The following is a 15,702-nucleotide window of genomic DNA, read 5'->3' on the forward strand; positions in this document are numbered from 1 at the left end:
TAACTGCGTTTCAAAATAATTTGAACCAGTTGTCAATCTCCTCCCTCTGTTATACCACTTGCATGATCTCTCCTTTCTCTGAAACCCTCTCTATCCATCCAGCCACGCGTTGGCGAGTATTTGGCATCTCAAACGGATCATTGTACTCTCTCTCCCTGTCTCTTTCGCTCTCTCTCTCTCTCCTCTGTCTCTCTCCCCATTTAACTCTATCTCTCCTCCTCTCTCTCTCCCTCTCTGTCTCGCTCAGTCCTTCTCTCTATCTCTCTCCCTCCCTCTCGCTCTCTGTCTCTCGCCCTCTCTCTCGCTCTCTCCCTCTGGCGGCTGGCCCTCTCTCTCCCTCCCTCTCTCTCTCTTTCCCTCTCTCCTCTATCTCTCTCCCTCCCGCTCTCTCTCTCTCTCCCTCTGTCTCTCTCTCTCGCCCTCCCTCTCTCTCTCCTCTATCTCTCTCTCTCTCTCTCTCTCCGGGCACTCGAGACACACAACGCGTCAGGGACACGGAGGGGAGAAGGAAGAGGGGACGACGAGAGCTCGGTGTCCATTACGCATCAAACTTTACGCGTGCCGGCGCAACACCCCCCGTGTAGCTGGGGACAGACACTGCTGACCAGAAGCTTGTCTGACCGGGACTTTGCTGCAGTTTCTGGAGCTTTCACTATTATCACTATTAGACGGTTGGCTGGCACCACTGAATTATTTTTAATTAGAATTAGCAGAATATTGCACTGTCTGTTGGCATAGCTTGAGTTTGTACGTCAGACTTCGGAGTTCTTTAGTCAGTATTGCTTCGATTGCATTGGGGTCGGTCATAACTCAATGCTTGTTTTGGAGTTCTGCGTGTGTCCGTGTGTTTTGTGTGACATAATCCTCATCGAGTGATTCTCGCCTGACGGTGGACATCATGTCGGGGCCAGCGGGACAAGAAGACCCGCCTGTGATGCCCGGCGACAGCTCTGCGCAAAGCCGCTTCCAGGTAACTGAGGTAACCGAGGCGGAGAGAACCACACCTGCAGTCGACGCCTCCACGGGGGGGCCAGCCGGGGGGAAAGCCCCGGCAGCGGGAGGGGGAGATGAGTCCAAAAGCCGGTTAATAAAATTGGTCGGCTTCATGGACCCGGGTGGTTTGGGCAGCGCTATGGACCTAGGCCTCCCGCCGGACGTCTTCCACAACGGCGACACGGTGAAGAGCGACTCGGTCAGCCTGCACTCCACGGGCACCGGGCACACGCACATCTCCGAGTCGCACTCCAACACGTACTACATGAGGACCTTCGGACACAACACCATCGACGCCATACCCAACATGGACTTCTACATGCAGACAGAGGCGAACCTCGGGGACAAGCTGATACGGCCGTCGCTGTCCGAGCTACACGACGAACTCGACAAGGTAAAGAGGAGGGCACTGTTCCAGAGAGAATGAATGAATGCAAGAATGAATGCATGAATGAAAACTTTATTTAACAAATTGCAGAATGGGTACTGTAACTGAGGGGTACAATTCCCTGACTGTATTACTAGATATGATACTTGATGATACTTACCACTACCTTTGTACTTAATATTCAGCCACCCAGTACACGGCATAAATATATTATGATGAACACTGTCACGTAGATGAAACGGATCCAACACAAATGTACGAATTAGAAATAGGTCTTTATTTCTACACAGCGATGGTGTGTAGAGCCAGCACTTAATCAAATCAATCACATTTATGAATGGAAATTAGTATGCACTTTTATGGCAAGAGTATTCGTCGGTATATCAATAGAGAATGTCCAATCTCTGAAGGCGCAGGTGGTACATATACGACCTGGAATAGTTTAAGGAATAACAGCAATGATACTTTAATGATTATATACTGGACACACTAGGGGGGGTTAATCCGGTCGCTTGTAAGCCGACAGGAGTAGGAGGGGGGGGGGGGGTAGAATCCGGCTGCCTCATCCGGCCAAGGGTATCCCAGGTGAACCCACTGTAGTGCCGTTCAATGCGCCGGCGATCCTTGGACCACAGATGAAAGCAGGTGGACTCTTTGTGGGCCGGCTCTCTCCGGTCCACGGGGGAGAGACGTGAAGCGACCTCGTCTTGCAGAGCGTCTCCTCACCTTGCGTCCTCTCCAGGGGGGGGGTTCCAACACACGGCAGTGTCGGGGGTCTTTATCCATGGAATAATCAAAGTATACAAAGCATAATCCGTGCCTGGGAAGGCGGGCTGTCGTCGGTAGAATAATCCGGTATACAGGTCCACTCGCTCGTCGGCTCTGGGGCTCCTCGGGTGCAGCTTCACGTGGGGTCAACCACCCTGGATAAGCAGCCAGTTCTCTGCCCGAAACGATGGGGTACTGACTACGGTAGTATTCTCACCGCACGAAGCACTATATATTAACAGACTATTATTAGCTTAATAGACTACGTCCAACTCGACGATATAGTGCCAAATATGACTATTCAAATATTAATATACACGATGTCTCAATACCGATGGTAGGCGAACTTGGCCTTACTCCCACACGTGGCGTCGCGGGGAGGCTTTACGTCTGTGACTCTATTGGAGGGTAAGAAACTGGACTGAAAAGGAAAGTCCTACTTTAGTAGCGCAGTATATATACGCACTATGAACAAATAGTCCCATTAGTGGTGCGGTAGCCAGATTCCTACGCGGAACTAGGACTTGTTCGTACATGTGGAGCGGTACGTTTGAACTGGGTCTGAGGGGTATGGCAGCCTGGCACCAAGGTCTCGACCAATAGTAGAATGGAGACTATTATGGGATGTTCAGTAGGCTAGAATGGATATTCAATGCATATTGTACAAGGAATATACAAGGGATATCAGGGAATATTAGAGAATATACAAATACAATTAAATATATATATAAATAAATATATATATTCGGTTTAATCTGGCCCTTCACAACAGCCACCCCCTGATTGGTCCCAGACCTAATCAGTTAAACAGAGACAGATTAATCGCGTTTTCTATTTACACATAAGGGTTTGCTGTAGGGGTCAGTCAACTTCACAAAGTCATAGGGTTATAGGGTCATGGTCATCATCGATTGTGTCTGGGAGTCGGGGCAGTTCTATGAGCCTCGCCACGGGACGGGTGTAAGTGCGACCCTGGACGAGCACTTCAGCTGCTCGGACCTTGCCGTCGGCACCGGTGATCACTTTGCTTACGCGGCCGGCCGGCCACATAGCTCTGGGCAGTGATTGATCAATAATCATGACGACTGTTCCTTCTGTCAAATTGTCTCTCTGGGCTCGCTGCAGTAGAAGCAATTCTGCTTCCTCGTAGTTAGCTGCTGACATATCAGCGGGGGACTTGCACTCCGGGTGGTACCGCAGGAATGTTCTTTGTTGTGCACTCTCTATGGACGTGCAATCGTCTATGTTAGGGTCGGTGGAGGCTACGGTGCTCAATCCACAGAACACAGACTTCTTATTTTCCACCTCCTCTGGACTTGCTTCCCTCGGGATAGGCATGGGCCACTGTCCTTCCGGGAGTCTTAGGAATGCGGGGCCGTCACTGTAGACATTGCGACGGGTGAGGTCATCTAGGGGCATCCCCCGGGTGATGACGTCAGCTGGGTTCTGTTTTGTATCAACGTAGCGCCACTCTGTTTCTCCGGTTAACTCTTCGGTTAAGTCCCGAATCTCGGTGACTCTGACTCCCACGAAGACTCCGTACTTGCATGAGTCCGATTTGATCCAGGCGAGTACCGTCGTGGAATCTGACCACAGGATTGTTCTAGACACCGGTATGGTGAGCTCACGTTGGATGAGCGTGGCTAGGTGCGCTCCGGCTAGGGCTGCGCAGAGCTCTAGACGTGGGATAGATTGTTGCTTGCGTGGGGCTATTCTCGAGCGGGCGAGGACAAATGCTGTGTAGATCTCTCCCCCCTTCTCTTGGGCCCGCAAGTAGGCTACTGATCCGTATGCGACCTCTGAGGCGTCACTGAAGACGTGTAAGTCCATTTTACATGTCTCTGGCCTCACCGTGGGTGGGAAGTAGCTTCGGCGCATATTAACGCCTGGGAGTGAGTGGAGCTCCATCTCCCACTCTCTCCAGGTGGATGCAAGGTGTGCGGGAATGGGGTCGTCCCAGCCCTGGTCCTTGTCCCACAATGCTCGTACAATCATTTTTGCCCTGGTGGTGTACGGTAGAATACATCCTAGCGGGTCATATTGTCGGGCGAGTGTTGTGTACACACTCCGTCTGGTGGTCGGCGCCGCCGCCGGCCTTCCCTGCTCCGTAGTCAGGGGCTTGTGTCTGTAGTGAAGCGAATCTGTTTTGAATCGCCACACCAATCCCAGGGTCATCTCCTGGGCTTCTCCCGGGATTGTAGCCATCCAGGTCTCGCTGCTGGCTGCCTTGTCCTCGGAGGAGAGGCTGCGCAGTACTTGCGGATCGCTGCTGGCCCACTGCCTGAGATCAAAGCCGCCTTTGATCAATGAGGCGCGGAGTTTAATCAGGAGAGCCTCGGCTTCTTCCTGGGTTGAAAGGCTTTGTAGACAGTTGTCTACGTAGAAGCTGTTCTTTACGCTGTGTCGGACCTCTTCGTCCGCTGCTGGGTCCTCTGCTACATGTTTCTGTAGTGCAAATGTAGCACAGCAGGGGCTGCACGTCGTTCCGAAGGGGAGGACTTCCCATTGGTAGATGGCTGGGTGCTCATCTCCTGGCTTCTCTCTCCATAGGAACCGTAACAGGGGCTTGTCCGCCTCTACTAATCTCACCTGCAGGAACATTCCTTTAATGTCCCCGCTGATGGCCACCTTTTCCTGGCGGAAGCGGAGTAGAACGCCGAGTAGGGAGGGGCCGAGTGTGGGACCGGGCAGTAACTCTTTATTCAGATTTTGGGATCCGATCTGGTAGCTGCAGTTAAATACTATGCGGTCTTTACCGTTGTGATGGACCTTGTGGTGAGGCACGTACCACGATTCAGTGGTCTGGTCAGCCTCTTTAATGTCCATCTTTGTGACGTGTCCCGCTGTGATGAGCTTCTCAATCTCAGCGCGGTATACACTCTCTTGGGCGGGGTTCTTGGCTAAGCGCCGCTCCATGTTCAGCAGGTACCGTTCTGTGGCGTCTGTCTTGGCGTGGAAAGTAGGCATTCCTTCTCGCCGCAGGAGTGGCGTGGCGTATCTCCACACGCCGTTGACCGGGACTCTCTTGGTCCCTGTCTCGAGGAGGTGAATGGCGTAAAATGTCATCTTTAGAGCGAATGTCTTTCTTTCCGTTCTTAAAGGGCATTTGTTCCAAGGTCCATAGCCGCTCTACGTGTTGCAGGAGTGCGGTTTCTCCCTCTGTGACTCGGGAGTGGAGACATCTAGTGGCTGTACTTCGGTTGAGAGATTTGGCGAGCGGGCCTTGGAGAGTCCATCCCAAACGGGTCTCGACTGCTGCAGGACAGCCTCGGGGTCCGGTATGAACCCGGTCTATCGGGACAATGAGGTCTGCATGGTCGGAGCCTATCAACAGGGTCGGCATAGCATTGTCTATGAGCGGGATCGGTAACTTGCGCAGATGTGCATATTTCTCCATCAGCTTGGCGACGGGGTATGTGTACCGCGACAGTCCTATTTCTTGGCTGGTGAAAGCGTCTGTAATCTGGTACCGTCGCTCAGGCTGGCCGCTTGCTGCGATAGAGAATGAGACATTCTCGCCCTTTATCGTCTTCAAATCTCGTCTTATTGTCCGAATTGTCATTTGGGTTTCGCTTCCCCGCAGCCCTAGCTGGGCCGCAGCGGAGGCGAGCAGAAGGGTCTTCTCTGACCCGTCATCGAGGACGGCGTAAGTGTCCAGGACTTTATTCTGGTAGCTTAGTGTCACACGCACTACTTTTAGGAGTACTCGGGCTCCACTGCTGCTGGCGGGATCGATGTACATGACGCTCGCTTTGCGGCTGGATGGTGCGGGTGAAGGGCGCCGTCTGTTACTGTCGTGAAGTATGTCCAGATGGGCTCCATCGCACTTGGTGCACCTTTTCTTTAAGCGGCATTCGGCTGCCATGTGTGAGCGCGCACAGCGAAAACAGCGCTTGTTGGACTTTATCCATTGACTTGCTTCCTCCGCGTTCAGCTTGGGGAAGGAGTCACATTGCGCTAGCCAGTGTTCTTTCTCACAGTAGGGGCACACTATCTTCCACTTCTCCGTTCTGGAGGGGGTACTGTGGCTCCTGCTGCTCGGTACTGACTCCGATTGGTGCATCACAGTCACCGATCTTCTTCCATCATTTAGTCGTCTGGTTCCTTCTCTGGAGCCAGGGGTGCTCCGTCCGAATGTATCTAGCCGTAGGCTGCTGACTTCTCTCGCCAGGAAGTCTGCTAGATCGAGGAGGTTCGGTTCGGGGCCATTCGGGTCTCGGTGGTCCCTCTGTCGCCTAAAACGCTCCTGTCGAGCGGGCGGCAGCTTCTCCAAGATCCTTTCCACATTTGAGTTGGCGTAAAGTTCATGCCTCCCCTTCTCTCTCTGCGCTCCCAACATCCCTACCAGGGACTGCACTCTGATGGACAGGTCGTCCAGTGCTCGATTGTCTATTGCTGGGGGTAAGCGGTCGATGTGTCGGATCTCCTGGATCACGTAATCCCATATGCGCCCATACCTCTGGTCCAATGCTACCAGCGCTGCTGTGTATGGGGTGGTGGAAGTCGCGTAGGCGAGCGCTATATTATGTGCGCGGGGTACCTTTAAGTGCTTCAGTAGGATGGCGTATTTATGGCGTTCATCCAATACATCCACCAACATGGTCTCCAGACACATGCGGAGTTCTGTATACTGGGCCCGGTTCTCTTGGGTGAAGTCGGGTACCATAGGCGTGCCAATGTATGACGCTGACTGTGGATACATCGGCGAGCGTTGGGGGAGAGGCCTCCTAGGCGAGTCTCCTCCCGCTCCTTGGTATGGGCTGGTACCGGCAGTGTACCATGGCCCGCTTGTCCAGGTGCTGTTCCTCGGTGCGGGTCGTGCGTCGTGCTCACCCGTGTATAGAGTCGGGGGTCTGTAGCGCAGCTCCGTGGGAGTATAGCCTGGGCTGTACCGGACCTCCTGGTCCGGTAGAGTACTGTGCTGTCGTCGGGCGTGGTTCTCCTCCTCTTCCTCTTCGTCTTCAGTTAGGTCATCCAGTGCTTGTAGTCTCTGGTTTAGCCTCTCCACAGGATATGCTGCTCCTTCCCGGTTGCTAGGTCTCGCTTGGACCGGTGGGGGGAGGTGGTCTGTGGGGGGTATAGACCTCGTCTGTTGGTCAAGTTCAGGGTTGTTTACTCGGCTAGGGGATGCCGCCCTGGAGGTGTGTCTAGACGAGTTCCTGGAGCCTCTGGCGGAGGGAGAGGGTGTTGTCCGTCTGATCAGCTGTTCTATTAGTTGCGCTTGCTGTCTGTCGCGCTCTGCGTCCCGTAGAGCACCAGCAGCTGCTCGCTGGCTGTCTGCTCGGTCTCGGGCCACATTCTCTTCTCTCTGAATGCGTCTTAGTTCTAGACGTATATGCTCTTCTTCGCTCCGCTGCTGGATCTGCAGTCGGTCGCGTTCAGCAGCGGCGTTCAGGCTGATGAGGAAGGCCTGCTGTAGGGTCCTCTCTGCCTCGCTGGGAGAAGGCGGTTGTATAGGGGAGCCTTCCCTCGGGGTACTCCTTGCGGAGCCTTGGAGCTCTATCTCCACGGTGCTCTCCCCGTCTTCTTCCGTGCCGAGTTCTCTCTCGGTAGCGTTGTATTCCTCCCGGGACTCATCGGGGACTACTTCTTCAGTACTGGCGGGGTGTGAAGTCATGTCTGGTTCCCACTGGTCCCCACCGTGAACTTGGTCAGTTACATTAGAGCCCGTAGGGGCCTCTATGGTCGGGGTAGTCTGGGCGTTGGGGTTAGACATACTTTTACTTTCTAGTTTTACCGCGTTTACTGTTAGTAGAAGACTAGGTTGTTGACTGACAGCGTAAGCCTCTAAGTACTGAGGGAGCCGTCGTTCGCGCTGCGGGCGTTGGTTAGGAGGATCGTTTCGTGGAGTGTTCATCATAGGCCATTTCAATATTAATAACACTATATTAATATTACACTAATTACCCTCCGGCTCGAAGGACCAATTGTAACTGAGGGGTACAATTCCCTGACTGTATTACTAGATATGATACTTACTACCACTACCTTTGTACTTAATATTCGGCCACCCAGTACACGGCATAAATATATTATGATGAACACTGTCACGTAGATGAAACGGATCCAACACAAATGTACGAATTAGAAATAGGTCTTTATTTCTACACAGCGATGGTGTGTAGAGCAAGCACTTAATCAAATCAATCACATTTATGAATGGAAATTAGTATGCACTTTTATGGCAAGAGTATTCGTCTGTATATCAATAGAGAATGTCCAATCTCTGAAGGCGCAGGTGGTACATATACGACCTGGAATAGTTTAAGGAATAACAGCAATGATACTTTAATGATTATATACTGGACACACTAGGGGGGGTTAATCCGGTCGCTTGTAAGCCGACAGGAGTAGGAGGGGGGGGGGGGGTAGAATCCGGCTGCCTCATCCGGCCAAGGGTATCCCAGGTGAACCCACTGTAGTGCCGTTCAATGCGCCGGCGATCCTTGGACCACAGATGAAAGCAGGTGGACTCTTTGTGGGCCGGCTCTCTCCGGTCCACGGGGGAGAGACGTGAAGCGACCTCGTCTTGCAGAGCGTCTCCTCACCTTGCGTCCTCTCCAGGGGGGGGGTTCCAACACACGGCAGTGTCGGGGGTCTTTATCCATGGAATAATCAAAGTATACAAAGCATAATCCGTGCCTGGGAAGGCGGGCTGTCGTCGGTAGAATAATCCGGTATACAGGTCCACTCGCTCGTCGGCTCTGGGGCTCCTCGGGTGCAGCTTCACGTGGGGTCAACCACCCTGGATAAGCAGCCAGTTCTCTGCCCGAAACGATGGGGTACTGACTACGGTAGTATTCTCACCGCACGAAGCACTATATATTAACAGACTATTATTAGCTTAATAGACTACGTCCAACTCGACGATATAGTGCCAAATATGACTATTCAAATATTAATATACACGATGTCTCAATACCGATGGTAGGCGAACTTGGCCTTACTCCCACACGTGGCGTCGCGGGGAGGCTTTACGTCTGTGACTCTATTGGAGGGTAAGAAACTGGACTGAAAAGGAAAGTCCTACTTTAGTAGCGCAGTATATATACGCACTATGAACAAATAGTCCCATTAGTGGTGCGGTAGCCAGATTCCTACGCGGAACTAGGACTTGTTCGTACATGTGGAGCGGTACGTTTGAACTGGGTCTGAGGGGTATGGCAGCCTGGCACCAAGGTCTCGACCAATAGTAGAATGGAGACTATTATGGGATGTTCAGTAGGCTAGAATGGATATTCAATGCATATTGTACAAGGAATATACAAGGGATATCAGGGAATATTAGAGAATATACAAATACAATTAAATATATATATAAATAAATATATATATTCGGTTTAATCTGGCCCTTCACAACAGGTACAATACAGTACGGCTCAATAGTACACACAATTGTTAAGGGGATGCAGACCAGAGAAAGACGTTTGTCCTGTTTACATCAGGGTCCCCCATTTTCAATCCATAGTGACATTTATGACATACACAACATACATGACATGACATGTATGACATAGGGACATACAGGTATATAGTACTGTTACATTTGTGACTTCGATATGCAAATATACAGTATTTGCGGATGTGAGTCAGGTCAAGTGTTCCTTCTCTAATTCAAGTGCCATGGCAGCACATGGGGGGGGGGGGTACATAGATATAATAACATAGAACAAAGTGCAAGTAATAATGACAATAGTGATAACAGTAGTAGTAGTGAACACAGTGGCGTAACTCTCTCTCTAGGTGTGCCGGGGACAGATTTGTGGGCGTGGCGAGTGACGTCGCTACCTCGACGTCTCTACCTCGATTTTTTTTTTTAATACCAGGGGTGCAATACCGCATTTTCCCAGGCGGTGGCGCCATTTCTCCATGTAAACGACACACTGAGCTCATACATACAGAATTTCCATTGCATTCAGAGATCTCCAGGGTTCAAACAACCAAAAAACAATTATCCTCCTCTAAACCAGTAGGAACGCCTTTCATCTCTGATGGCTCCCATTGTGAAATGTATTTACAATACAAGGATGTTACAATACTTCCATTGAATATGACAACAACAACAACAACAAAAGCTATGGTATGTCATAAATGTATAGATGTAGCAGTACTGTCTATCTGTATGTCATGTGTGTCATATGATGAATTGAAAATGGGGGACCCTGATGGAAACAAGACGAAAGTCTTTCTCAGGTCTGCATCCTCTTAACAATTGTATGTATTGAGCTGTACTGTACTGTACCCATTCTGCAATCTGTTAATAAACTTTTCAATCAATCAATCAATAGAAGTTATGTTTATTATTGGTCAAATTATGAAGAATGAAGAACAATTAAAACAATTTGCGATCATGAAACGTTTGGAGTCTAGAATATCTGATGAGTAATCGGTAAACATTATTCTTTTAAGTATAATTTTATTCTTCTATGTCACACACACACTGTAGTCATGCGTTCTTCATGGGACGGGGGTGCACTAAGTGCAAGCCCAGATAAGTACTCGCTATTTGCATATCAATAGCGCCGGTCGTATTTAACACACCTGACGACCGGCGCTATTGATATGCAAATAGCGAGTGCAATCCCAGTTGATTTCAGGAACGCACCACTCACTGCACACACACACACACACACACTGCTGGTGTCGTCACTGCTGCTGGTTTAGCTCTAGATAAGGGCAAGAATGCGACCCCCATCTACTCCTCTTTGCATAATAATAGGACAGGTAGTCAGAAGGGGGGGGGACATAACTGCATTCTGAAAAAATGCGGGGGCCACATTCCAATGTCCCCCGTGGGAGTTACGCCCCTGAGTGAACAGTATAGTGAGTGTCAGGATTCAATCAGACAGGAGTAATAGTGATGATGGTCCAAACCATATAACACTGTCTATCTGTGTGTCATTCATACGTCATATATGTTATGATGAATTGAAAATGGGGGACCCTGATGTAAACAAGACAATCAATCAAACACACTGCACCAGAGTGTGCAGCGTTTATTATTAAGAGTCAGATAGTCCAACAGTGTTTAAGAGAGTCAGATAGTCCTAACAGTGTTTATTATTAACTCATTCAGCGCTAGAGGGCGCTGTGTACTGTGTGGTTGAAAGGCCAACGCTTTAAAGTATAGGAATACGTGGCTGACAACATGGTTTGATCCCCAAGCATTAGTATCCTGGAGAAAATTAGAAGAAAACATAGTAGCCCCACATAGACTGAAGGACATAGCATACACTAAAATACCAATCAAGCATTGCGAACGGAAATTTGGCCCCATAATTACTCATGCGATCCGGATATGGCGTGAAACACAAAAAAAATATCCTAACCCACATAAATGGCACAATCATACTCCCTTATTCAATAACAATGCACTCTTGATTGTAAAACGACCTATAAGATTCCCTATATGGGAAAAGCAAGGCATACACTCATTAGGGGATGTTTTTAACAAACAGGGTTTCTGTAGTTATGAAGAAATACAGAAGAAATTTAATCTCACCAAGTCCACACATCTTTTTTACTTACAGTTATTGTTATGTTTGAAGACTCAAGGTGTTCCATTAACGAAACCAATTGAACACCACAGATACCACAAATTCTTCTATGAAAGAGAGACATCAAGAGGTTTTGTTTCAGATTTTTATCATCAATTACTAACGTCCTCATATGAAACCCTCCACCTAGACTCCGTCTGGAGGAGGGATATACCAGACCTGGAAAGTGATTTTGATTGGCAAGAAGCCTGGGCAAATGTTCGACTCACATCAAGGAACCCGGACCATCAACAAATCAATCTTAACTATATTCACAGGACATACTTGACTCCTATAAGACTGAAAAAAATGGGTCTTATACAAGACTCCAAATGCTCCTTATGTACAAATGGGGACGAGGGGACATTTATGCACATGTACTGGGACTGCCCACCAGTTAAGATATTCTGGAAAGAGGTGACCCAGCAATTATCAAATCTCTTAACTTGGAATATACCTGTACACCCCTCTGTATTACTGCTGAATGATGTTTTTGAGTGTGCAGTACATCCACAGCTAAAGAGATTGGTTTTATCGGGTATCACAGTGGCTAAAAAGCTGATAGCATCACGATGGTTCCAACCGGAAAAAATGTGCCGAAAGTTCTGGATTATTACATATCTCGATGTGATCTATCAAGAAATATCTACAGCTAGAATTTTGGGTCTCAATGAATCCAAAATGACATTGTGGTTAGAAGTGGTGGAGAAAATAAAAGCTAGCATATAATGGTAATGTCTGGTTAGGAGCGAGGGAAAATGGATGGATTATCCAATGGGGGGTCCGGAAGGGGGGGGGTACGAGCTGGAGCATATGTGTGTAGGTTTTTAGATAACAGGTATTAGGGGTATATCCTATATAAGACAATTAACTAAAATGTGATTTCATTGGATGTGCACTGACAACTAATGCTTGTATATCTTATCGTGTGTTGTCATGTTTGTTTATGTGTTTGTTTAAAAAATAATAAAAAAAATAAATAAATAAAAAAAGGAATACGTGGCTGTGTTTGCAGGGCTATAACTAGGGATGCACCGATATGAAAATTTGCCACCGATACCGATTGTTCAACTAACACAATCGGCCGATACCGATACTTGTGACAAAATATTTTTTTTAAATATTTTTTAAATATAAATTTTTTTTGTAATATTTTTTTTTTTGTAATTTTTTTTTTTATGAAACTACTGTATATTTGTCTTACAAATTGTGCTCACCGATATGAACATAGGCCTCTTTACTTACTTAAAAAAAGGAAACATCAAGAAATAGCACTATCTCTCTCCCAGTATGTTCTGCAGGGCTGCAGCTAGATACTAGTTCTCCCAGCATGGTCTACCTGCTGGGCTGCAGCGAGATACTATTGTCTCAACCAATGACATTTTGATTGACAGTCGATTCTGCCAATTACGTCACACACCGCTTGCACCCGCCTCTGCTGTTACCACCAATCGGCAAGCGTGTTGCATTTTTTACTCCTGCTTTTGTCCGCCATTGATTTTGAGTTGACGAGAGGTTTTCTAGAACAACAACACAGCGCGGCTGACATTTAGCTTTTAGCTCCGCAGGATGACTTAAATGAGGCATAATGATTTTACTGCAACTAATGTTATAATAAAACAAAGCCTTTCTATACATGTGTCTGATTGAAAACATTATTAACAGATTGCAGAATGGGTAAAACTCAGGGCTCTGTGAGCAACGGAAGGAACTGAGCTAGTATGAACGCTTGCTACGTTCGGGTAAATAATATGCTGATGTTATGAACGTGTAACACTAACTATATAATGTTAATGCCACAAAACGAATGCCTTGTTAATCATAAGTAGTAATTTTGATGCAGTAGCTTGTGTGTGTGTGTGTGGGCCGGGGGCGGCGTTGTTCAGGTAGGTCGCGAGTGAACTTTTTTTTGTCTTGACGCTACACAAATTGATGGATATTTATCGGCTACTGCCATGTTATAATAAAACAAAGCCTTTCTATACATGTGTCTGATTGAAAACGTTATTAACAGATTGCAGAATGGGTAAAACTCAGGGCTCTGTGAGCAACGGAAGGAACTGAGCTAGTATGAACGCTTGCTACGTTCGGGTAAATAATATGCTGATGTTATGAACGTGTAACACTAACTATATAATGTTAATGCCACAAAACGAATGCCTTGTTAATCATAAGTAGTAACTTTGATGCAGTAGCTTGTGTGTGTGTGTGTGTGTGTGTGGGCCGGGGGCGGCGTTGTGCAGGTAGGTCGCGAGTGAACTTTTTTTTGTCTTGACGCTACACAAATTGATGGATATTTATCGGCTATTGCCATCGGCACATTCAAGCTTATCGGCCGATAGGCCGATTGCAGTCAACAAGGCACTTATCGGCCGATACCGATACCCGACCGATACATCGGTGCACCCCTAGCTATAACTATATTATAGCTATGGATACAATACTATTGCCCATTTGACATCGAGTATCTATCGTTCAATATGTGAAAAAGAAAAAAAATTCATCCATACATTCCCGTTTTATACCGTGGTGAATATAAGTATGGTTCTAGGGTAATTCATGGGAGGCTGGTAATAGCCCCCAACGTGTATTATACTAAATGCATTGGCCTTCCGTCCCTACACATGCTACAATTGAAAAAATCAAATGCATATGATAGGTATTATGTTCCATCATGAATGCATGAAAGGGTGTGTGGGGGGGGGGGGGGGGCTAGTTTTTTTATGCTTTGATCGTCACCAACGGATGCTTTGATCAACGCAAGATTGATATCTTATAGCCCTTACCTTGACTAGGATGTGCCCCAAAAAGAATATTCCAATTATCTGAGACTGATCGTGAGTCCCAGTATTGGTGTCGATCGTGTCGCCAACATAATCCGCCATACATCATCGATCTGGAGCATTTGACGCTCCTCGAGGCTCAAGCCGATCGGGTCAACCGCTCCCCTTGCCCGACATGTAAAAGTCCACCCAGACCAATATAATCGACGCACAGCCCAAGACACAGAGTTTCAAAGGATGTGCAATCCCGGCCGCATCCTACCAGGCAGCGGTATTGGACTTTTGCGATCTCAGACTCATTCCCTATGATAACACCAGGCTCCCTGGATGGATAATGAATGGAAATATCGAATAAAAGAAATAACGATGAAAACCCGACTTTTCTCCGGTTTGGCGCTCAAGCGTCGGCGAGTTAACCCGAGATATCTCGGGTCTGGCCCCGAATGAGTTAAGAGTCAGATAGTCCTAACAGTGTTTATTATTAAGAGTCAGATAGTCCTAACACTAACAGTGTTTATTATTAAGAGTCAGATAGTCCTGAGATCCTTCAATGTCTGTACAAGGATGTCGAGGATGTTCTATGAGTCGGTGGTGGCGGGCGCCTTCTTGTACGCTGTGACCTGCTGGGGCAGCGGACTGAGAGCAGGGGACACAACCAGGCTGGATAAGCTGGTCAGGAAGGCCAGTAGTGTGGTTGGGGTGGAGCTGGACTCCCTAGCGAGGGTGGCGGAGAGGAGGAGCCTTGCTAAGCTCCAGGCCATCAGGGAAAACCCCTCCCACCCACTATACACAGACTTGGCTGACAGGAGGAGCATGTTCAGTGCTAGGCTCACACTACCCAAATGCAGCACTGAACGGCACAGGAAGTCCTTCATTCCAACAGCCATCAGACTATACAATGCATCACTGTGCCTCACTGCATCACTGAGCACAGAGTGGCAGTTACCATCTTCCTGGACTTAGTTCAAAACAGCACTGTGCAATACTACACCTACTGTAGGTGTAACTGAGGGGTTACAAAACCCTGACTGTATTAAAGATTGTGATAGATTAAACCACTACTACATATTATTATTATTACTTGCCAGACAGTACAGTTATTATGGCAGACACTCAAATAGACGGCACGGTGACAAAGAGATATCATTTACAGTATTTTATTATTATGCAGAGATACAACTGATAATTACTGGGTCGCTCTTTTATGGCGAATGATATTAGAAAGTCAGAGTAG

The 15,702-nt window shown here is 48.0% G+C and overlaps 1 protein-coding gene across 1 annotated transcript in view; it reads left to right on the top strand.

Moving 5' to 3' along the window:
* Positions 1-1,075: 1,075 nt before the first annotated feature.
* LOC311235686 (solute carrier family 12 member 2) overlaps positions 1,076-15,702 on the top strand; it is a gene marked incomplete at its 3' end in the record, with an annotated part of 117,418 nt that continues 102,791 nt past the window's right edge. Inside the window, 1 exon segment of the mRNA XM_084323154.1 lies at positions 1,076-1,387. Coding sequence (XP_084179280.1) covers positions 1,106-1,387 — 282 coding nt within the window. The 5' untranslated portion in view covers positions 1,076-1,105.

This window comes from Notolepis coatsorum, assembly GCF_963971535.1.
Source record: "Notolepis coatsorum genome assembly, chromosome: 10".
Lineage (NCBI taxonomy): Eukaryota > Metazoa > Chordata > Actinopteri > Aulopiformes > Paralepididae > Notolepis > Notolepis coatsorum.